The sequence below is a fragment of the Myxocyprinus asiaticus genome, chromosome 1 (genome assembly GCF_019703515.2).
Source record: "Myxocyprinus asiaticus isolate MX2 ecotype Aquarium Trade chromosome 1, UBuf_Myxa_2, whole genome shotgun sequence".
Lineage (NCBI taxonomy): Eukaryota > Metazoa > Chordata > Actinopteri > Cypriniformes > Catostomidae > Myxocyprinus > Myxocyprinus asiaticus.
Window position 1 is genome coordinate 27,996,225 of NC_059344.1, and position 22,822 is coordinate 28,019,046.

General features: G+C 41.2%; 1 protein-coding gene across 1 annotated transcript; it reads left to right on the plus strand.

Annotated features, from left to right (window-relative positions):
* The first annotated feature begins 1,095 nt into the window (after positions 1-1,095).
* LOC127446729 (DNA-directed RNA polymerase II subunit GRINL1A-like) lies at positions 1,096-8,751 on the plus strand. The gene is made up of 4 exons (XM_051707870.1): positions 1,096-1,394; positions 1,763-2,329; positions 2,689-2,896; positions 4,313-8,751. Exons 1-4 carry the CDS (start codon positions 1,285-1,287, stop codon positions 4,454-4,456), a joined length of 1,029 nt encoding a protein of 342 aa, XP_051563830.1. The 5' UTR covers positions 1,096-1,284; the 3' UTR covers positions 4,457-8,751.
* Positions 8,752-22,822: the final 14,071 nt, after the last annotated feature.

Sequence of the window (22,822 nt, forward strand, 5' to 3'; positions counted from 1 at the left end):
CTTTTGTTTAGTCTTTTAAAGAAAAAGGCGTATATAGCAAATTGGCACGTGATAATCTCTATGTATGCATTATTTGCGCTGGAATTCTGTTGTTGTTGCTGCTGAAATCATGTTTTTGTATTGTCCCTATACTAAAGAAATAAATGTTAAACGAAGTAAATAAACGAAGAAGGCTAAAAACAAAAGATATATAAAATAAAACAATAGTTTATGGTATCAAAAGAGACAGGAAAAAAGTTAAATAAAATATAACACAGGTGGCAAATTGTAACGCTAAACATTTGAACAGTTCTCACTGCTTGTTTTATTTATTATGTTTCAGAAGTTGTTAGTTAGAGCAGTACAAAGAACACACCTCATTACTGCACATGGTTTTGAAATTAAATCTGCAACAAGAACCTATGAGTCTATTATTTAAAGAAATTGTAAAACATATGCAAGCCACTTAAAATTGTTAGCTCAATAAACATAAAAATTAATTACATAAAACATTTTCAATTCCCAATCTTTAATTATATACATTCCTAAGATATAATATAGTAGATCCCGATTTCTTACATTTTATATATTTAAGACAATCAATAAAAAAACAAAATGTATAAGATATAAAATAAATTCACCAAATAAAATCATAAGGTTTACAATAAAATGTCAAAAAAAGAGTCAAAATAAGAAACCACACAGCATCTCAGATCTACAGCAGCCACCGTGGGGACGTCGAGGGCGATTGGTTCAATCCGGTCAAAGATTCAGAAACAAAATAACTTGTTTCTGCCAGTCCCACAACCATACCAGAAACAAACCAAACCAAAGAACTACAATATCCACACCAAACCATCACATGCGTTAAGTCACGTGTGCAGATGATCTTACGGAACCATATTTGTTTTCAAAATAAAAGTAGCAATTGTGACTCTTTTAAAATTGTGTAATAGTCAAAAAAACACAAACACGTAAAAACATACTGTCGTGTATAAAGGCCCAAAGTACTCTAAATTAAACAATTAAATCAATAAACAATAAATTGAACTAAACATATTTTTAGGTTTGGGCCTTTTATTTTGTAATAAATGTGACATACTTGACATGGCGTTATCGTCCCTAACTTCAGTGTCGTCGCTTATTTTGACACATGGCGGTATGAGTGGATACCTAGCGTCCACTTCATCATCATCATCATCATCATTATCATTAGTATCAGTATCAGTCATGAAGCAGAGTGGTGAAGAGTGAAAGTGTCAGTGTGAGTTTTTTACGGGTTGTTTATTCTGCGCATCTTTGATCATGTCGGCAGAGTGGACAGCGCGCCACGGGCAAGTGTCTGATCTCAACAGCAAGAGAAAAGATGAGCTCCTTGAGATACTCTCACGACAAGAAAAGTTACTTTCTAATAAGTAAGTGATTTTCTCTACATCTTACAACCTTACCCGTTTATTGTATTTTATCCCCGTTTACTGAAATGTTTAATGAATTCAATAAACAAAGTAAACGTTCAATTTACCGGCTAGATGACTATGCAAATGAAATATGCGGGATCATTCCAGATCCATTGGTGCCCCACTGTAACCTGCCTGTATGGTGAGCACTTACTAGTTGAATAAATAATCTGGATTAACTGTATCATAGATCAGTGCATTCTGTCAGTGACACTGTACATTATTGCACTCACAATTTAGGACAATTGATCATTCCAGGGCAGAAAGATTCCCTAATAATTTACAATTACATTGTGCAATTATTTGTCCTTCTGTGATCTCTTCAGGAGATTTATTCAGAGCCTACCAGATAAGGGAAAGAAGATAGCTGACTTTGTGGAGAAAGTACGCCTTGCTCTTGGACATCTGGAGGAGGAGGAGAGAAAACAAGCAAGTTTAATCTCTGTCCGGGCAGAGTTTCAGGCTAAATATCAGCAAGCCCTTGCCAAACGAAGCATAGATAAGCATTTAGACTCAAGCTCAGCCATGAGTATCACTTCCCATGACAAAACTGAAGCCCATGTCAATATCACTGCAGCTAACATACAGGAAAATGGTGGTCTCTTTGGCCAGGAGTCTTTGACATCTCCGCCAAAGGCTGCTGCTGAAACACTAGAAGCAATCAATGGAAATGCAACATTATTGCTGATGAAAGAAGGAGGGCTTGTGGAGGCATTCGGGCGAGTAACGCTTGCTGAAAGTGACGATGCCTCAAATCGAGACACCTTTAAAAACCTGCCTCCTAGTAACCCACTTCTGGGCAATCAGCAACAGAAGAAGCCACATTACATAGAAGTCCTGGAGAAGATGGAGAAAAGTGTGAACGCAAGGAAGCCCAGATTTAAACCAAACCAGTGAGTGGAACTACACTGACATCATAGCAGTGCTTTACATTTTCTTTTCTTGCACACAAAATATCACATTTTTAGCCTGCTGTTCACTTAGCCTGTGTGTTTCACCCAACCAAATATTGTAGTTTAAGTGCACTCTACAATTAGATAAATAAGTGTTTAAAGGGGTAGAGACAGGCTTTTTATTATTATTATTTTAATGTGTCCCTTGATGGTCACTTATAATATTAGTAAAGTTTTTTGCACTTGCCCCATTAAATTAGTGTGTTTTTGATTTTTATTTAGCAGCTTGAGAAATCTGGTTAGACTCAATAGATTATTATATAAAATATAATGCAACATTGTGTTTTCTTGTCTTTCAGGTTAACAGTAAAATCGGGGTCTTTGTCAACTAGTGAGAGCTCTGGCAGCACCACACCAATTACTGCAGAGGCCAGAAGACAGCAAGACAGAAAACACCTAGATGATGTCACTGCAGCCAGGCTTCCACCCCTACACCACAGTCCTGCCCAGCTCCTGTCATTAGAGGAGTCAGTCGCCCTTGTGCAAGAGCAGACTAGAAAGTACCAGGTAGGTTGAAACTGTCTTGCTCATACAATATGACTGTCACTTTTGGATCAGGGCCCTTATTTTAAAAGAGTTTTGTTTTACCACTAGGAATGCTCCAAGAAGTTCCTAGCTAAAAGCTATTCACAAAACTGCTAAGGGCAAGTTTTACTAAGGAAATCTTAATGTAAGAGGAAGGCAGAGTTGACCTCGTTGCTATGGCTGACGTCACATTTTATGAGTGCGCTCTTTTAAATTGGCCAAAATGATTGGTAGGCAGGGAAGCGCTATTTGTCTGCAAATTCCTCATAAATTGCTCTAAAATTAAATTTTACTCCTGACGGTTAGGTTTAGGGTTTGGGGTTGGAATTAAACAAATATGCATTCCTGCGTGCCACTCAACCTTGCTTCCCTCAAATGCGAGCTCAGGTGACAGGATAGCGCAGAGCGGCTCACATGCGTGATTAAATCGGCCTTCCCTTGACATCGTGGCACAGGCAACACATTTGAATTCTACATGAGATTTTTCTACTTTAAAGTGCTATGGAGCAATTCAACCATGTCAAATGGATAGACAGCATGACATTCTGAACAGTGATGATGAGGGAAAGAGAAAACACTGCCCTGAACCAACATCAAATACAAGAATTTTCACATCTAAACATTAACACCCTTACTAACATTTATCACCTTAAATTGTAACAGAATTTTTCCATACAACTGTGAAAGATGTTAGCCAAGAAAAAAAATACAGATAGCACATACTCTCCTGTCATGGGTATGTAAATATTTTGGATTGAAGACTTGCTTGACTGTTGTAGAGATGACAATTTGTCACTGTAGTGTTTACCTCATTCCACAAGGCAATGAGCAGTCATCAAACGATTGTTCATCACAAATGTGTGACAAAATTTTTTATGCTATTTATTTATCTGTATTTATGAGTCTTTTTCAACAACTGAAGTACCTTATTTTGTTGTGGATGTCCCAGTGTGGATACTGGATTTTCATGGAGCTCTATAAAATATTCTGTGAAATAATAGATGTAATTGGTTGTGTAAAATAGGCAGACTTTGAGGTATCGGGCTATCGACAAACATCGGATCGCTGGCTAAGAGAATCGCTATAAGATCGTATCGTAATGAAGCTTGTGATTTACACCCCTACTAAGCACAACTTTCAGCAGCACAACTTTAAACCTCCTGTCGCTGATCAGTCTAGAAAAAAAGCTCTTCGAAACAAACAAGAGCTTCAACTTTCTGTTGAGACTTGGCATACCAGGACATGTTGAGAGGAAGGGCTACTGGAATACTTCCATAGATAATTCCCCATAGAGTATAAAACCTGTACATATTTGCCACTTTGTGCGTGGGTGTTCCCGTCTCATTCTGTATTCAGGAAGCAATACATTTATGTAATTGTGTATACTGTTTATTTCAGGAGTTACAGGCCAAGCAAGCTGCCCAGAAGTTGGCAGATGGTCTGAGAATCAGGAGGGAGAGTAACAACCCAGAAGAAGGCCCACTGGCAGCCTACAGAGAGGTGCATGATGATGGGGCCCAGCTTTCCTCAGAGGAGGACTGATCGTGGGGCCCTACAGGGAGGGCACTAGCTTGTTGGTATGTTTGGCCTTTTGCCCTGGACCAGCTCTAGGCCCAGAGCCCATGCTTCAGGACCCTGGAGAGAGGCTTTCAGCCCAAGGACAAGAGAAGTGCTCTTCATGAACAGCACTGACAATGTCTTCAGATAGAGAATAAGAGGAGCTTCTGCCCACAAATTTAAATAATGCAGGTTGAATCGAGTTGAGAGTGATTGTGTTAAGGCAAAACTTCTCAACTCTTTTTGCTTGTGGAAATGTTTCAGTCTAAGAGTAAAAGATTATCTCAAGCATATGGAGGGGGAAAAAAAATGACCTTGGCAGTTTGAGATTTTCAACTGAGAAATCACAACACCTGTTGTCATGATTGTACAGAATAATAAAATTTTAAACTCTTATAAGCCTTTCTTTTGAAAGTGGGGAACACGTATATGTGTTGTGATAATGTAATAGAATATTTTTGTATGACCTTTCTTAGTGTTTATTCAAAACGAAAACCTCTGAATTAACCTCTGTAGCTTTTGATTGGCTGTTTGAATTGTCACCATCAGATAACAGAAACTGTTTCATAAACTAAAGGTGGAAGCACTTAATGTTGTGTCACTTGAGAGCAACAGCTTAGAAAAATACTTTCTCCCTCCTCCGTTTTTGTGCTGCATTGTTTTGTTAACTGCCCCACTGGTTTAATTTGATACAATGAGTGAGCCATCATTTGAAGGGAGGGATGTTATCAGTGCAGAAAGCTGTGACATGCCTCAGATGATTAATATATGTAATGTGAAATATCGAGGCTTGAAGGAAGTAGACCAGTTGGTGGAGTACATCTGGATTGCATTAGATCATGTTACTGCATCGAGTAGCAATGCATGCTATGATGGCAAAACATAGACATGACATATGGTGAATACTATTTTCAAGACTAAACACAGATAAGAGACAAACACACTCTTTAAGCTCACCACTAATCATTTTTATTTGATCTCTCCTAAACTCTCAGGATACAAACAGTTATTTATATACAAACAGGAACCTTTATATTAGAAGAAAGGGAAAAAAAGAGTTTGAAGGGGTATGAGTGAGAGAGAACGAGATGAAATTCAAATCTGTGCTGCTCTGCAGTTGATGACCTGTGATAACCTCTAGTAATTGTTTCTGCCTGTTGATGGGAACTGCTGCCTCGAACAGAAAAAAAAAAAAAAAAAGATCCTCACACATCTGGCAGGTTAGTGTTTAGACACTGTGTGTGACGAACTCCAGAGTGCCTTACCCAGATGTCCAATGATAAATATGTCAGACTTGTCTAGAAAGAATCTCCCCTGTACTGGGATTAATTAAGACTACCTTGCTTACAAAGGAAAAGATACTGTTACCAATTAAACACTTGATTCCTGTGCTGATCATTGTCCGGACCTGAACAGCGAGTCATGAGTGCATAGATATGCCTAAATTGGAATCATACATGCATTCTGCAGCCAGTGTTTTTAAGTTGTTCCTTTTGACTCCATATACCCTCACACCCATCGTCTCAGATTAATAAACCACTTATGGAGTCATCTGCAAGTGGTTTTCATCTACTACAAGTGTGAAATCGTGCCCCAAGAGAACGGGCACATTTTTTGAGCATTGAGGTGGATGAAAGGATTGTGTACTGTATATTTTCTTAAAAATGCCCTTTACAGACTTGCCAATAAGAACACACAATGTGTTCTTGAGGCAATGATTGAATTAGGAAGGATAGTGCTGTTACTTCTAGCTCACAGAACCTGAATGGTCTTCTCTTTTTGTCTCTCATTTTTTATTGCATTGTGCCGGACAGGCTAAAGTTTTGCTGTAGTGCAGTACAGGTATCATGCTAATTTCTCTGCTTTCTTGAATATCCTTCTTTTTTTAAATCTTATTTAAAGGAGTAGTTCACCCAAAAATGAAAATTCTCTCTTCATTTAGTCACCTTATGCCATCCCAGATGTGTATGACTTTCTTCAGCAGAACATAAATTAAGATTTTTAGAAGAATATCTCAGCTCTTTTGGTGCATACAATGCAAGTGAATGGGTGCCAAAAGTTTGAAGCTCCAAAAGTCACACAAATCAGCATAAAAGTAATCAATATGACTCCAGTGGTTAAATCAATGTCTCCAGAAGCGATTTGATAGGTGTGGGTGAGAAACGGATCAAAATTTAAGTAAATTTTTACCATAAATTCAACTCCCTGGCTGCACTTTAACTTTCACATTCTTCTTCTTGTGTTTTTGGTGATTAACATTCTTCATGCATATGCTCCCTACTGGGTAGGGGGAAGAATTTCAAGCAAACATTTTCTTTATTTTTTTATTTTTCCCCTTTCTCTCCCAATTTGGAATGCCCAATTCCCAATGTACTTTTAAGTCCTCATTGTCATGTAGTGATTTGCCTCAGTACGGGTGGCGGAGGAAGAATCCCAGTTGCCTCTGCATCTGAGACCATCAACCCGTGCATCTTATCACGTGGCTTGTTGAGCGTGTTGCCACAGAGACATAGCGCGTGTGGAGGCTTCATGCCATCCACCGCGGCAACCACGCTCAACTCACCACGCACCCCACTGAGAATGAACCACATTATAGCGACCACGAGGAGGTTACCCCATGTGACTCTACCCTCAATAGCAACCAGGCCAATTTGGTTGCTTAGGAGACCTGGCTGGAGTCACCCAGCATGCCCTGGGATTTGAAATAGTGAGCTAGTGAACTCCAAAGGTGGTAGCCAGTGTATTTTACCATTGAACTACCCAGGCCCCCAAGCAAAAATTTTCTTCAATGTTGCTGTTTCTCACCCACACCTATCACTTCAGAAGATATGGATTTAAAAACTGGAGTTATATGAGTTACTTTTATGCTGCATTTATGTGCTATTTGGAGTGTCAACATTTTGACACAGTAATGTGATGACATACAGAGCTGAAATATTCTTCTAAAAATCTTAATTTCTGTGCTGCAGAAATAAAGAAAGTCATACACATCTGGTATGGCATGAGGGAGAGTAAATGATGAAATAATTTTCCTTTTTGGGTGAACTATTCCTTTAATGGCATTTTGATTGATCACTGTTAGATAGTAAAGATAAATCTGTCATTATCCCTCTCCTTAGTCCACCTTTCTCTGTCTACCTTGCAGTGGATCCAGTTTCATACTAAACCACAGAGCAGGTCACATACTCTGATGTCTCAGTTACACTGGCACAGCTGACAGATCTTAGGGCAATGGTATTACAAACATATTGCTGCTGTGCTGTAAGAAAAAACAATTTAAAGAGGCCACCATGCTGAAAGGAAAAACACTAAAACCAGACTAAATTCTGGTTGGCTGGATTAAGGTGGTCTTAGCTGGTTTAAGTTGGTTCTCCACTGGTTTAGCTGGGAGGCAAGCTGGTCTGCCAGCCTAGCTAAAAAATGCCCAAAACCTTCTAAAAACAAGTAACTGACCAGACTGTGTGACCAAGTAAGACAACACTGCTTAATTAAAGTCAGCTTAAGCTGGTTTTATCTTTTTTGTTTTTAAGCAGGTTCATGCACAAAATGATTTAAGCCTTTAACAAATGTTCACTTTCAATGAGGATAAAATGCTTTGGATATTTTGCCACTCATTTATGGTATGTGTTGTTTTTTCCTCATTTGATTTTCTGTAGTTCAGTGCCATCTGGTTTTGATTGAGTGATTAATCATAGTGGTTAGTTGCACACCACACAACAGTATTCACTAAGGCCATCCTGATGTACTATTTTTCAGTACTGGATGTGTATCTAATTTAGACAGTGGCAATGAATAGTCTTAAATCTACTAGTATATTTACTTTAAATATGTGATTCGGGTATGGTTTTGATACAGCAGTTGTAAATGCAAGAAGAAGAGGGTGCGTCAGCACTTAGAATGAGAAACCTCACTATTGACCTGTTTCATATGACGTCATGGTATGATCGCGCCACCATGTTTGTGACCAATATTTCATATACCTTCATTGTGCCCATTGCGAGATGCAACAAAAAACCTTCTTTAGAAGTTAAAAGAAGCTCTTACATTCATACAGACGGGATCATCGCAGACGTTTTTTTTAATACTGTGACTAAATCAGACCAGAAAACAACACAAAAACCTTTGTAACTTCTGAATGAGAGATGTTTAATGTGATGTGCAGGTGGGCACGTGTACTCGCCAGTCACACATCAGACTCTCCTGCGTCCGTGAATAATGGATAAAATATCTTTATATGTCTGCGAAAGTCCAATTTGGTAATATTTGTGCTGTCTTCAGACCTGTAGGGCTTGGCATGGATCAAAAGCATTTATGATGTTTTTCTTTATATTGTTTCTCGGGTGTTTTTCCATTCACCGCCAATGTTTCCTCCCGCTGATGGTCACAAATATGGCAGCTACGGAGAAAAGTCATTGAAACTGTTCAATTGTCTGTTGGCTGTAGAAATGTCTGGATTTATGCTGCTGTCTCGGAACGGGTTTAGAAAGTGAGAATGTTGTGATCCTGATGTCTTTCCAGCATTGTGGTCATTTGATCAGGAAAGACAAGACTATCCAACATCTGCGCATTCATCGAGTCTATGTGAACAAGTGCGAATGATGTGAATGTTGGAGTGCACAAAAAGGAGATTCACAGAAATGGTAAAAACAAAAAATGGTAGTGGTACCATGGTACAGTGATCGTATCAGATGGTAATACCATAGTACCTTGATAAACACCATGTTACTAAATGATTGCAATATTAGACGTTGAAATGTAGGCACTCAAAGGTAATGAAATGAAAACCATAGTATTAACATAGCATTACCATTTCCAATAAAAATGGTAAAGCCAAGATGAGTTTATGCACGATAGATTAATTAAGATAACTACAAGCATGATCTGATTATGCACTTATGTACATAATTATGTATGTAATGTGAGTCCTTTCCGAAGAGGATCACTGAGTGTTTTGCCTTTTCAGTGTCTGTGCTCTTTAGCGGCCCAAAAATGTTTCTTTGCTTAGACAGCAGATGGCAGCAGTGCTTGTGTGTTTTACATGCATGAACAAAAACCACTTTTATGTCTAGCTGACTGAGAGGATTCATGTCTTTTATATATTTTGTCTGAAGAGGTTTTTAATTAAATTATATTTAGCCATCTGATCTTTTTTATATTGGTTTTTAGTGCAATCTACTGGTGTGAACTCAGGGATGATTAAGCACCATTTTGTCACCATTAATGGCTTCAGCTCAAGTGTTTCAATGGCTAAATCATCTTGAAAGTGTTATGGGTAAATTGATACACATGTATGTTGAAATTGTCTAATAACTACAGTATATAATATTGGGCTGAATGGGGTTTCCACCTGTAGAACATAACTAATGATTTGCTAGACAAGCTCTATCAAGTCTGGGGGAAGTCCTACAGTTTCAAACCGCAGTCCACAGTTGCTTAAACAAACTTGCCCTCTAGGAAGTCTGCATAACAATTATGAGATGGTTGGTCTATCTCAAAAGCATGGAGAGAGAGTGGGAGAGATTGGGAGATAAATAACCACCTAAATAACTGCCAGCATTCTGATCAGGCACTGTCTGGGCTGGCACGGCTGTAAAGCCTGTCAAAAGCTCATCACGGTGAGGAAGCCATCTCAGCGGGGATGCCTTGAGCTGCCAGGACTTGGTAGGGGGAGAAAATGGAGCCGCTTGCCCAGCAGCGTGTGATCATAATGAGGAAAATTCCCATTCTTGTATCCAGATTAATGTAACAACAACAATGTGCTTTTGTCCAAATTCTTTTCCTCCCCTCTCTGGTAATACTCAAAGCCTCCATTCCCCTTGCCATCCACAGCGAAACTGTGTGTGTAGAGTTACTGAGTACAGTTGGTTAGACATATTTAACATAAACATACATATTGTCTGAGCTTCTGATTCTTCAGTAAGCTGAGGAATATAGATTTTGGTTACCAAGCATCCAAGTAACAGCTCTAAGCAATGAGCCCCTCTTTCTGTGTACATGTGTGCATAAGGTCAGTCTCAAGCTGGCTTGATGAATGCAGTGTAATGCTGTTTTTAATTATTTTCATGCTATTCAAATGAAATCATGCTTTCTCATTTCTGAATGCACCAATTGACAAGCACCAGGAGTGTGAATTAGCAGCTACTCAGGGAATACTGCCAGACGTTACAAATAGAGAGTGCTAACTTTATTTACAGGGTCATGAAATACAATAGCTGAAATGTCAACTATTGTTATTGCCTATTTTACTGTGTTCCAGGTGGGAGAGAGGCAAACCATAGTGAAACTGAAGGTTACGAACCAGAATGTTGTCTTTCTCTGTAAGGTACATTGGAATTGACTGCTCTCCATACTAGATCATGGTTTTGCCATTTTATTCTATATTCATTTATGTATTTTTCCTGTAGTCTGAATTGGTTGTATTCTATGAGTCCAACATGGGTTGTAAAAATTTGCTTACTGGGCCTTTGGTCTTCAACAGAAGTAAAAGCATGCAGTAAAACAAGGCTGAAAAAAAGTTCTCTGTAGCCCAGCTCATAACAATTACAGGGCCTTGATATGAAACCATAGTCTTGTTTATGTGCTGTAATGTTGTCCTCATGCCAAGCCAACCTTCAGAGAGCTTGGAGCCCTGATTGGAGGTACGTGTTGACTTTGCTAGGCTGCAGTATGGCTTAATAGACGACAACGTTTATGTGTGTGTGAGTGATTCAGAGGGCGTGGAGTTTATCTGATGCTGTAACTATATTTTTTTAACTGGATGTTTGTCTTCCTGTGCTTTTCTGTTCTATGCCAATGTAAAACAAAACATAATTGCACACAGGACCGTGACAATTGTTGAATGTATCACAATTTGGCAATCGCTCATAGCCTCCGGATGGTAATGCTGTCCTTTACAGGTGCCAGAGTTTAGAGTAATATAAAGCAGAGCATTGGAGGAAGGAAATGCTCTCCTCTCCTCACCTCTCTGCTCCTTTCCTCTCCCTATCACTCCTTTCCTCTCTACTTCTCTCCACTCCTCTCTTCTTCTCACTACTCCTCTCCTCTCCACCTCTCTCTTGTCCTTTTCTCACCGCTCCTCTCCTCACTACTCATCTTCTCCTCTTTGCTCCCCTCCTCTCTAAACTCCTCCTCCTCTCCACTCTTTCCTAACATCTCCTTACCACTCCTCTCCTCATCTCGCTATTCCTCTTCACTTCTCTCTTGTCCTTTTCTAACAGCTCCTCTCCTCACCACTCCTCTCCTCTCCTCTCCACACTACTCAACCTGTCCACTCTTCTCCTCACATCTCTTCACCACTCCTCTCCTCTCCTTTCCACACTACTCAACCTCTCCACTCTTCTCCTCACCCCTCCTCTCCTCTCCTCTCCTCTCCACACTACTCAACCTCTCCACTCTTCTCCTCACCCCTCCTCTCCTCTCCTCTCCACACTACTCAACCTGTCCACTCTTCTCCTCACCACTCCTCTCCTCTCCTCTCCACACTACTCAACCTCTCCACTCTTCTCCTCTCCTCTCCTCTCCTCTCCACACTACTCAACCTCTCCACTCTTCTCCTCACATCTCCTCACCCCTCCTCTCCTCTCCTCTCCTCTCCACACTACTCAACCTCTCCACTCTTCTCCTCTCCTCTCCTCTCCTCTCCACACTACTCAACCTCTCCACTCTTCTCCTCACATCTCCTCACCCCTCCTCTCCTCTCCTCTCCTCTCCACAATACTCAACCTGTCCACTCTTCTCCTCACATCTCCTCACCACTCCTCTCCTCTCCTCTCCACACTACTCAACCTCTCCTCTCCTCTCCTCTCCACACTACTCAACCTGTCCACTCTTCTCCTCACATTTCCTCACCACTCCTCTCCTCTCCACACTACTCAACCTCTCCACTCTTCTCCTCACATCTCCTCACCCCTCCTCTCCTCTCCTCTCCTCTCCTCTCCTCTCCACACTACTCAACCTCTCCACTCTTCTCCTCTCCTCTCCTCTCCTCTCCACACTACTCAACCTCTCCACTCTTCTCCTCACATCTCCTCACCCCTCCTCTCCTCTCCTCTCCTCTCCACACTACTCAACCTCTCCACTCTTCTCCTCACATCTCCTCACCCCTCCTCTCCTCTCCTCTCCTCTCCACACTACTCAACCTGTCCACTCTTCTCCTCACATCTCCTCACCACTCCTCTCCTCTCCTCTCCACACTACTCAACCTCTCCTCTCCTCTCCTCTCCACACTACTCAACCTGTCCACTCTTCTCCTCACATTTCCTCACCACTCCTCTCCTCTCCTCTCCACACTACTCAACCTCTCCACTCTTCTCCTCACATCTCCTCACCACTCCTCTGTGCCCCTCACCTTACCACTTCTATCCACTCCTCTCCTCACTACTCCTCTGCTCCTTTCCTCACCACTCCACTCCTTTCCTCTCCTCATCGCTCCTCTCTGCTCCCCTCCTCTACAGAGCACTCTTCTCCTTTCTACTCATCTCCACTCCTCTTTGCACCTCTCCACTTTTTTCACCTCTCTGCTTCTCTCCAATCCTCTTTTCACCTCTCCTTACCACTTCTCTCCTCACCGCACATCTCCTCTAATTTGTCTCTGTATTGTCTTTGCTATTTCTTCTTTTCCCCTGCATTCTGTTTTGTCCCATTGTTCCCTCTCATCAGACTTCACATGCAGCATGGAGACACTTCACAGGCAGATGGTGTCACTCTCACAAGCAGGGCCCTGTTAACTCACATATCAAATTCACTCTGTGTGGACACTCAAGCCTTCCTCTTCAGGAGAGGGAGGAACACTGCAGTAGTGACAGGTCATTTTACGCCCCCCACTGATATCATGTCTCATTATCATGCTTTGATAAGCATTGTGAATTTCAGAGGCAGGATGAGGGGCGACTCACAAAGTGACATGCTCTGCAGGACTTGAGGTGTGGAGTACCTCCCCCCCATTTACCCCCTCAAACATTTCTGAACCTCTTCAGGAAGAGAAATATGTCACTGCTGACAGTTATTGAAATACCTTTAATGGCCCATCATAATCCTGAAAATTCATTAGTTACAAAAACATTTCTTTGAACATTAATGAGCTGCTTTCTATAGTGATCTGTGTTGTCTGCTGTCCTCACTTTGTTCCCTTGAGAGCATATTTTCCAAAAGCTCCTGTAGAGTGCCATACTCATGTTTTGACAGGTTTGCATGCAGTTAATTTCAACAAAGAAAATACACTTCCTATTGATGTTATATTCGTAATTTGCTTAAAATATCCAGTCTCGTCCTGTCTTACTCTCACCCATATCTTTTTCTCCTCATCACTTGCTAATAATAATCCCAAACATAACAATAATGTGGCAAAAAAAGAATCACATCATATGTGAATACCCAGGAAGGCTATAAAAGCATCTTACGTCAAAGGCTCCTCTCAGTGTTACAACTGCCTTTGGTTATCTTGTGCTTACAGCTCAAGCTTTGACAGCTCCAGCTAGCTCTCCCTCTTGTTTCCCTCCTAGTTCCCTCAATGAAACCACTCATAATTTCTTACAAATAAGAGAAAGCAGGGAAAATAATTTTGTAAAAGAATTAAAGAATTAGAATATTTCATTTTCACATAATATTTTAGAGAAAACATTAATGTAACATTTATTTATTGTTCATTATAAGGGATAGTGCTGACTCAAAATTTTTATTGGATGAGCCCCATTTGAAGCCATTTTACAGTAAAATTACTATAGACCACTTCAAGAATGCAAACAAAAACAAATGAATTAGAACGGTCCAAACGTATTTCTGGACCCTTTTAACAAAGTCTCTTTTTCAAGGTTAGTCAGTCCACCCGGCAGCCAATTTTGGAACGCGTTTGGGCAGCTATTTTTCTATGTAAACAAGTGTCATGACAGTGCAGCTCCTACCTACTTGAATAGGGAAAGACCAAAATCTCCAAAATGGTTGGTCAAGATCAATAAAAGAACATTTCAAATAAGCAGTAAAATTGTATTGGTCCGAGGCGCGTGTGGCGCCGGCTTCACTCGAGCGTCTCGGCTGCGACGCACGCTCCAATCCCCGATGTCGCATCTAACTCACTTCGGGGGTGTGGGTCCGGTGACGCACAGGGGCGGGTTTATGATTTCTGAGGCCCCAAGCAACCAACCAACCCGGGGCCCATTTTGAAAAATTTTGCTTAAAAAATTACAACATTTTAAATCATAATGTTAAATTCTTCCTATCAGCCATTGTAGCCAAGTACATTCAAAATGTTTAATGAAATAAAAAATCTTGTTAAAGATAATTAATGCATGTTTTCCATTTTTCCACAATATAATGATTTAAAAAAAAGCAATATTTACTGTACAATATTTACTGTACATAACATTTAAGAATTCTGTTGTTACAGTATATATTAATATTATAACCCAACAATTATTTATTGTTGTCCAGATTGTCATTATAATATGATACAGTAATATTATTATTACTTTGAGGATTTGTTGTATACAATAGTCATATATTTATTATTGACTTTACTTTCACCTGGAGCTTATATTCTGATGCTGCAGTGTATTGTTCACCATGTTGCATAAGGCTGAATTTTATGTAAGCATTGTAGGCAACATTTGTTACAGTACTGTAACAGTAAACAAACAAGACACGACGGCCCCTCAGAACACTAGAGCAGCAGGGGAAAAAATGTTTACGTTTATCAAGCGCTGAAACTTTGCATGGTGTAGAATAATCTGGAGTCATGTTAAACATTGTAACAGTCACCTCTTTGCAGCCTGAACTTGTTCAGAATGTTAAATCTTTGTGACACATGCGCTAAAAACAACAGAACGCAGGAGTCTCATGTGTTTTTGAAACCTAAAGTTCTTTTTAACTTGACACAGTGTCTAAAAATGTTCCAGTCCTGCGTGAGACACTGAAGAAACAGAGAGACGCGATGCGGCAATCAAGGACATTCATCCAGCGCATGTTTTACAGAGTAGATGCATGCAAAAATACGTTCAGTGTTAATGGCCCCTCATCCGTTCGCACGTGTATGTGAGCGAGAGCATGTGGGCGAAACAAGTTCGGAAGGCCTGTATATTTTTTCATAAATTACAAACCCGAACCCCCAGTCCTACTGACCCCAACCCAGCGGCTTCATGAACCACTCAGAGACCGCAGACAACAGCATATTCATGCGTATACCCAGAACAACATGTCATGTTTTTCCGCTGACCCTTGGCTGCCGTTGGCCATTTCAATTTCTTCAATTCATTTTATTAAAAGTGGCCCGTCTCTTTTTTGACAAGCAGGAAATGTTCACGGAACAGTGACGTCACTTGATGTCACCAATGAACAGTCCTTGAAATGGTGTATAAAACACACCTGTGACCGCACATTCGATATTAGTGCCTTGCTACATTTCTTGACAGCTGCAAACTCCCGTGGTTATTGTAATAATTTATAATTTTTTCTCTTTTTTTCTCCTCTATAGCGAAGGTTATTAGTTGCAGGGACATGCATTGGGCAATTCTTGGCTCAGCTGTAGCTAATGAAGCTGATGATTAATAAAGTTTACGTTTTTAACTGATAAACACTCCAGACTCTCAAAGGGACATCTGGATTCTTACTCTTTAAGAACTTCAGAGCAGTTCTGTCCCTTTAGCTGTAGTTCCTACACTCATGAGGCCCCTTCCTACTGGTGGTACTAAAGCCCTTTTTAGGTACTTTTCCCCAGGACTAGTACTTTTAGTCGCTTTCGCACCTGAGGAACTATAGTTCCTCTGAAACATTTTAGGGGGATTTTTAGCTCCTACTAGTAGGTACTTTAGGGTCGTATAGGGACTGTGGCAGACTGTGGGATGTGCTGTAGCCTGTGATTGGTCAACACATATGACACACAAATAGCATTGAGAAAGGAGAGTAGCTCCACAGCCACATTTGTAAACAACTAGCCGCTAGCCTGCTACTCAGAAGATTGGGCTAATTTTACAATTCCCTTAACAGAGATAAAATAAAACCATTCTTATACAGTATGTGCGTGTGTGACTTCATCGGGAGACGCATTAGGGCTTTTCACACTTGAAATCATTAACCCCGGGTTATTCTAAACCCTGGGTAAACCGAATCCTTGGTTATCCAGTTTCATGTTTCACACTGTTCATACTTCCAATTCATGTTCCGATGTTTCACACTGTACAATAATAAACTCTGGGTTAACATCTTATTTGCATATTTGCAGTGTCGATAACAATAATTGGATGAATGCAGCTTGCGACGGACAAGCAACCTGTCAATGGAGCTGCTCTGCTTTTCTGTGAAATGTCGCCAAGTCTCTGTTTGTCTTTCGTCTTCTGAAATATGAAATAATACAGGGAGACAGGAAGGACAGCTGATCGTCCTCGCAGTGGCAGACCATGTGTAGCAACACCTGCACAGGATCGGTACATCGGAATATCACACCTGCGTGACAGGTACAGGATGGCAACAACAACTGCCTGAGTTACACCAGGAATGCACAATCCCTCCATCAGACTGTCTGCAATAGGCTGAGAGAGGCTGGACTGAGGGCTTGTAGGCCTGTTGTAAGGCAGGTCCTTACCAGACATCATTGGCAACAATGTCGCCTATGGGCACAAACCCACCTTTGCGGGACCAGACAGGACTGGCAAAAAGTGCTCTCGCTGACGAGTCTCGGTTTTGTCTCACCAGGGCTGATTGTCGGACTCGCGTTTATCATCAAAGGAATTACACCGATGCCTGTACTCTGGAGCGGGATCGATTTGGAGGTGGAGGGTCCGTCATGGTCTGGTGCGGTGTGTCACAGCATCATCGGACTGAGCTTGTTGTCATTGCAGGCAATCTCAATGCTGTGAGTTACAGGGAAGACATCCTCCTCCCTCATGTGGTACCCTTCCTACAGGCTCATCCTGACATGACCCTCCAGCATGACAATGCCACCAGCCATACTGCTCGTTCTGTGTGTGATTTCCTGCAATACAGGAATGTCATTGTTCTGCCATGGCCAGCGAAGAGCCCGGATCTCACTCCCATTGAGCACATCTGGGACCTGTTGGATCGGAGGGCTAAGGCCATTCCCCCCAGAAATGTCCGGGAACTTGCAAGTGCCTTGGTGGAAGAGTGGGTAACATCTTGCAGCAAGAATCTGGTGCAGTCCATGAGGAGGAGATGCACTGCAGTACTTAATGCCTAGAGTCGTGATGGCTTAGCGGGCTAAAGCACATAACTGGTAATCAGAACGTTGCTGGTTCGATCCCCACAGCCACCACCATTGTGTCCTTGAGCAAGGCACTTAACTCCAGGTTGCTCCAGGGGAATTGTCCCTGTAATAAGTCCACTGTAAGTCGCTTTGGATAAAAGCATCTGCCAAACGCATAAATGTAAATAAATTTAATGCAGCTGACTGTTACTTTTGATTTTGACACCCCCTATTATGGGACACATTATTCCATTTCTGTTAGTCACATGTCTGTGAAACTTGTACAGTTTATGTCTTAGATGTTGAATCTTTTTATGTTCATACAAATATTTACACATGTTAAGTTTGCTGAAAATAAAAGCAGTTGAAAGTGAGAGGACGTTTCTTTTTTTGCTGAGTTTATAATACTAAACTGTCATGAAATCTAGTTTACACGAGGGAAGTATTGCGTGCCTGTCACTGCATGGTTAACTTGCATCAAGACATCTTTTTTAAGTCAATGATGAATATTTCAGTACAATAATTTATGTTGAGTCACAAAAGCCTTTATTGTAAAAGATTGTGTTGATAAATAGGTTTATAGTGCATTTTCAACATGTTGTCCACTAAATTCAGCATGTGCTGCATGGTGGTCTGACCACCTCCCCTCTCCTCTCACTCCAGCTGCAGCAGAATGGAGCTCTGAACGCACAGCTCTTACGCCCAGTAAGTAAATTGTAACCTGAAGACACAGAATGTGTCCGAAACCAAAGGTAGCTGTCTTGTTGCTTCGCTGCACTATCAGTCAATGACTCAACAGACAGTGTTTGTGTACAAAGGTACCTCCAGAAACTGGTTTTGGACAGGCCAGAGATTCTTTTATATAAATGGAGATAGAACCACGGAGGTTATCATAGGAGAGAGCGTAAAGGCTTTGATAGCGTAAAGGCCTCGATATACTTCCTACGAAATCGAAGAATGAACGGGTGTGACGTCATTTAGAACAAAATCTGGCCAAAAACAAGGTGTTTTTGCATTCGTTTCGGTGATTCGTAACAGCTCGCTGGGGCGAACTTTTAGGAACATTTCTTATAGGCTGCTAAACATTCCTACTGCCATTTGGTTCACGTCATTGTTAGGTGTGACCTGGAGCTCCACCTACCTTGCGGCCCATGGCTAATTTTGTTTACGTTGTTCAGCAAGTCAAAATCAGTCAGCATGAACACATTGATGTGCAGAGTTATTAGTGAGCTGGTGCAAATGTACCTACATCTGTACGATCCTTCGCTTAGAGACATTTTCCAAGACCAAGTCATGTGATTTTTTTTTTTAGTCTACTAAAGGAATCAAATCTTCTCAAATACTCTCAAGCCATTCTGCAACAAAAGCCATTCACATATCTAAAGTAAGATATGCCTCTATCATCATTATTTTTTCTTTGTTCTGCACATTAACACTTTTATACACTCATGAATGAATGAACATTACATTTATATAGCGCTTTTCTGACACTACACTCAAAACGCTTTACACAGTGAACAGGGGACTCTCCTCAACCACCACCAATTGCATCATCCACCTGGATGATGTGACGGCAGCCATAGTGTGCCAGTACGCTCACCACACACTAGCTATTGGTGGAGAGGTGAGACTGGAGTGATAGAGCCAATTAATGGATGGGGATTATTAGGAAGCCATGATTGATAAGGGCCAATGAGGTGAATTTGGCCAAGACACCGGGGTTACACCCCTACCCTTTTCAAGAAGTGTCCTGGGATTTTTAATGACCACAGAGAGTCAGGACCTCGGTTTAATGTCTCATCTGAAGGACGGTGCCTTTTCACAGCATAGTGTCCCCATCACTATACTGGGGCATTAGGACCTACACAGTCCACAAGGTGACCACCCCCTGCTGGACTCCCTAATACTCCCTAAGGCCTCTTGTCTCCTTGCCAGTGTACCACCATAGAATGTCTATGGGAGCACGTGCATTATGCTATTTTAGGCTAAGCTTGTAGGCTCCCCTATTAGAAGGTTTTGGACAGGCTACAGAGGCTGCATATTGTCACATCGTTGCTAGGATAGCAGCAACTGATTATCGCCACCTAGTGTCCACTAAAGGTAATGCGTTTACTTCATTCATGCAACCGAACCACAATGGTCTAATAATCTAGAACAAAATCAAGAGAGTTTTTGGCAAAAACCAAGTGAGTATTTCAAAACTACAATACAAATTTCTCACTAGAAATGGAATCAAAAGTTGGAAAAGGTGGGAAAAAAATGTACATTTATTCACAAACTGGTTATTAACCACCTCTTTGGCCGGCATTTATTTTTCTTCAGCTCAGCTGTGGATCCGTGCACACAGTATTGTGGGATTTCATAGGCAGCGAAGGATATATCTATGCTGCCTTCAAAAATTGATCATATGAAGGTATTCAGTAGACAGGATGTGACATGAGCATTGGATTCAGACATGCCTTGATCCCTTCCTACCTCCTTATACAGCCTCCAGAGGCAGCATTTTCCTGGTTTTCGGACGCAGCCACAGACTGCATCTGACAATGGCAAAATGCTGTCTTCGGGGGCTGTATAAGGAGGTAGGATGAAATAAGGTGCTTTTTAAACTGTTCAGAGACAAGTTTTCTTAAGAATTCCATTCATCCAAAAATGCTGTCATTTAAACCATTAACTTATTAGGCAACTGCCTTCATTTTCGAATGCAACCAAAGTGTGTTTAAAACAGCCCTAACAAAAGTGTAATTCCAATCCTGGCTTCCTGCGTCAGTGTTGTTGATTTCGTTGTTGTTGTTGCTATTGAATCGTGTGTTCCATCCACGTCAGAAGAAAAATGGTAGATACTAGATGACGTCACTACGGGGGTATTTTTGGGAATTCGAATGCAACAGGGGAAATTCTCCTCTGGTGTTCTGTTCCTCATAGGAGTTCTCATCAAGAAAGTTACCAAAGGAAAAGTACCAGGACTGTAGGTGGGAAAGGGCCTATTAAAAAAGTGTATGCTTAAAAGCAAAGCAGGAGGGGGCCTGGGTAGCTCAGCGAGTAAAGATGCTGACTACCACCCCTGGAGTTCACAGGTTCGAATCCCAGGGTGTGCTGAGTGACTCCAGCCAGGTCTCCTAAGCAACCAAATTGGCCCAGTTGCTAGGGAGGGAAGAGTCACATGGGGTAACCTCTTCGTGGTTGCTATAATGTGGTTTGCTCTCAGTGGGTCATGTGGTGAGTTGTGCGTGGATGCTGCGGTGGATGGCATGAAGCCTCAACATGCACTGTGTCTCCACAATAACACACTCAACAAGCCACATGATAAGAGGCAACTGAGATTTGTCCTCTGCCTCCTGGATTGAGGCTAGTCCCTACGCCACCACGATGACTTAGAGTGAATTGGGCATTCCAAATTGGGGAGAAAAAGCATAAAAAAATTAAAAAAAGCAAAGCAGGAACTGGCCAAAGAAAGTAAGCAGCTTTAGCTTGAGGTCTTGTGTTACTCTTCTTTAGTGCTGACACCTGCAACCCATGTCAGCCTTCAATTTGAAGTAAACTTAGACCTGTGAATAAAGAGACAAATAGGGCCAGAGTTTGTGCTGGTGGTTAGTTATGCTTATTATATTTGTTGAATAATGCTTGTTGACCATAGGAGGTTTAATTCAAGCAAGGTAAAATTGCTTTAGTTCTGTGTCAGGTTGTGTGTACATCTGTATGTATAAGACGAAGACACACAAAAAATGGAGCAAATAGAAACAGAGGGAGAAAGAGAGCCTGAGCAAACTGTGTATGCATTTATAATAATAGCTCTGAGGTTTGAGACAGGAAATGATGCCATTAGAAAGATCTCAGCAGAGCAAATCAGCATCTTTCAAACATCTGCACTCTTCCCATACTCATCTGATGTATGGAACAGTTTAAGTCTAAAACACATCTTTACTTAATCACTGCTTGAGTCATTACTGGTGTTTTTTTTTTTTGTCTTAATTTGAAATTATCCATTTGCCTGCATGGAGTTGAGAGTGGCGACATGTCAGCTTGAGCACATTGAACCGATGCATGAAGTGATGAAACCTTTGGATTAACTGTACAAGCACATGGCTATGATGATGGAGGAGTCATTTGTCCACCCATTAAGCTAATGTGCTGTCCCTGTTCAGCCACATATCACTGAGGGTGCATAGGAGAGCTCTCAAAGGAGGTGGCTCCGCTGAAATGTAGCCAAGCCAATTCTCTTACCTTAACCTTGCCAGGCAATATGAAAGAACATCTGAGTGGCTCCATGCCAAAATAAAAAATGTTGGCTTCTAGCTGAGGCAATAAAGCAATTGCTTGGTCACCATCTTTTAAATGGGGCCCCTTGAAATGGTCCTTTCGCTTGGCTTGGGTTTCTCTCTATCTAACTTTCCCTCTCTCCCATCTACCCTCCCTCTTTGTCTTTCACTCTCTCTCTCTTCAAAAATGGTTACTCAGTATATGATTTTTAAATGTTCTATGTCATTGTTAACTATAACCTCACCCCTCATTTTTTTGCTTCCCACGGGTGTGGTAGTGGATGCCATTTTGTAAACATAGGGATTGTTCAAAATGCAATTTCTTTATATTTTCCATTATCATAATTGCACACACACACACACACACACATACACTGACTTCAAGTGTGCTGTCTGTCAAGGTGTTCCCAGCAGGGCCTCAAAGTATGTTTGCGATGGGGCCAAAACAAAAAAACATTGAGAAATGGACTTAACACCTTTCTCTCGCAGGAGTTTATATATGTTTTGGTGAGGGAGTGTGTCCAGTGCAGGGCTCTGTTAAACAATAATCTCCCACTGTTAAAGCGACTCCTCGCAGTCTGCCCAGAAAAACACATCCTGTGGTGTGAGAGAGGCTTTCCTGCACAACCATGGCCAATATACCCAGCTCTGGGCCATAGAGGTCTGAGTGACATCATCAGAACTGGACAGCTCAGTGCCAAGAGCTGAACATAACATCTCTGCAGATAGAAGCGCTGTTGTGTTAGAGACATTTTTTTAACCTTGTACTAAAGGGAGAGTGGACCCAAATTTTGTTATTATTATTATTGAACCTTTATTTAACCAGTCAAGCCACTTAAGAACATAAAACTTATTTACAATAACAGCCTGGCAGGAGGACAACGGCCTCCTGAGTCACACAAGAAA

Coding starts and splice junctions, on each gene's coding strand:
- LOC127446729 (XM_051707870.1), top strand. CDS start 1,285: ATGTCGGCAGAGTGGACAGCGCGCCACGGGCAAGTGTCTGATCTCAAC. Junction 1,395..1,762: donor GAAAAGTTACTTTCTAATAA/GTAAGTGATTTT, acceptor TGATCTCTTCAG/GAGATTTATTCAGAGCCTAC. Junction 2,330..2,688: donor CCCAGATTTAAACCAAACCA/GTGAGTGGAACT, acceptor CTTGTCTTTCAG/GTTAACAGTAAAATCGGGGT.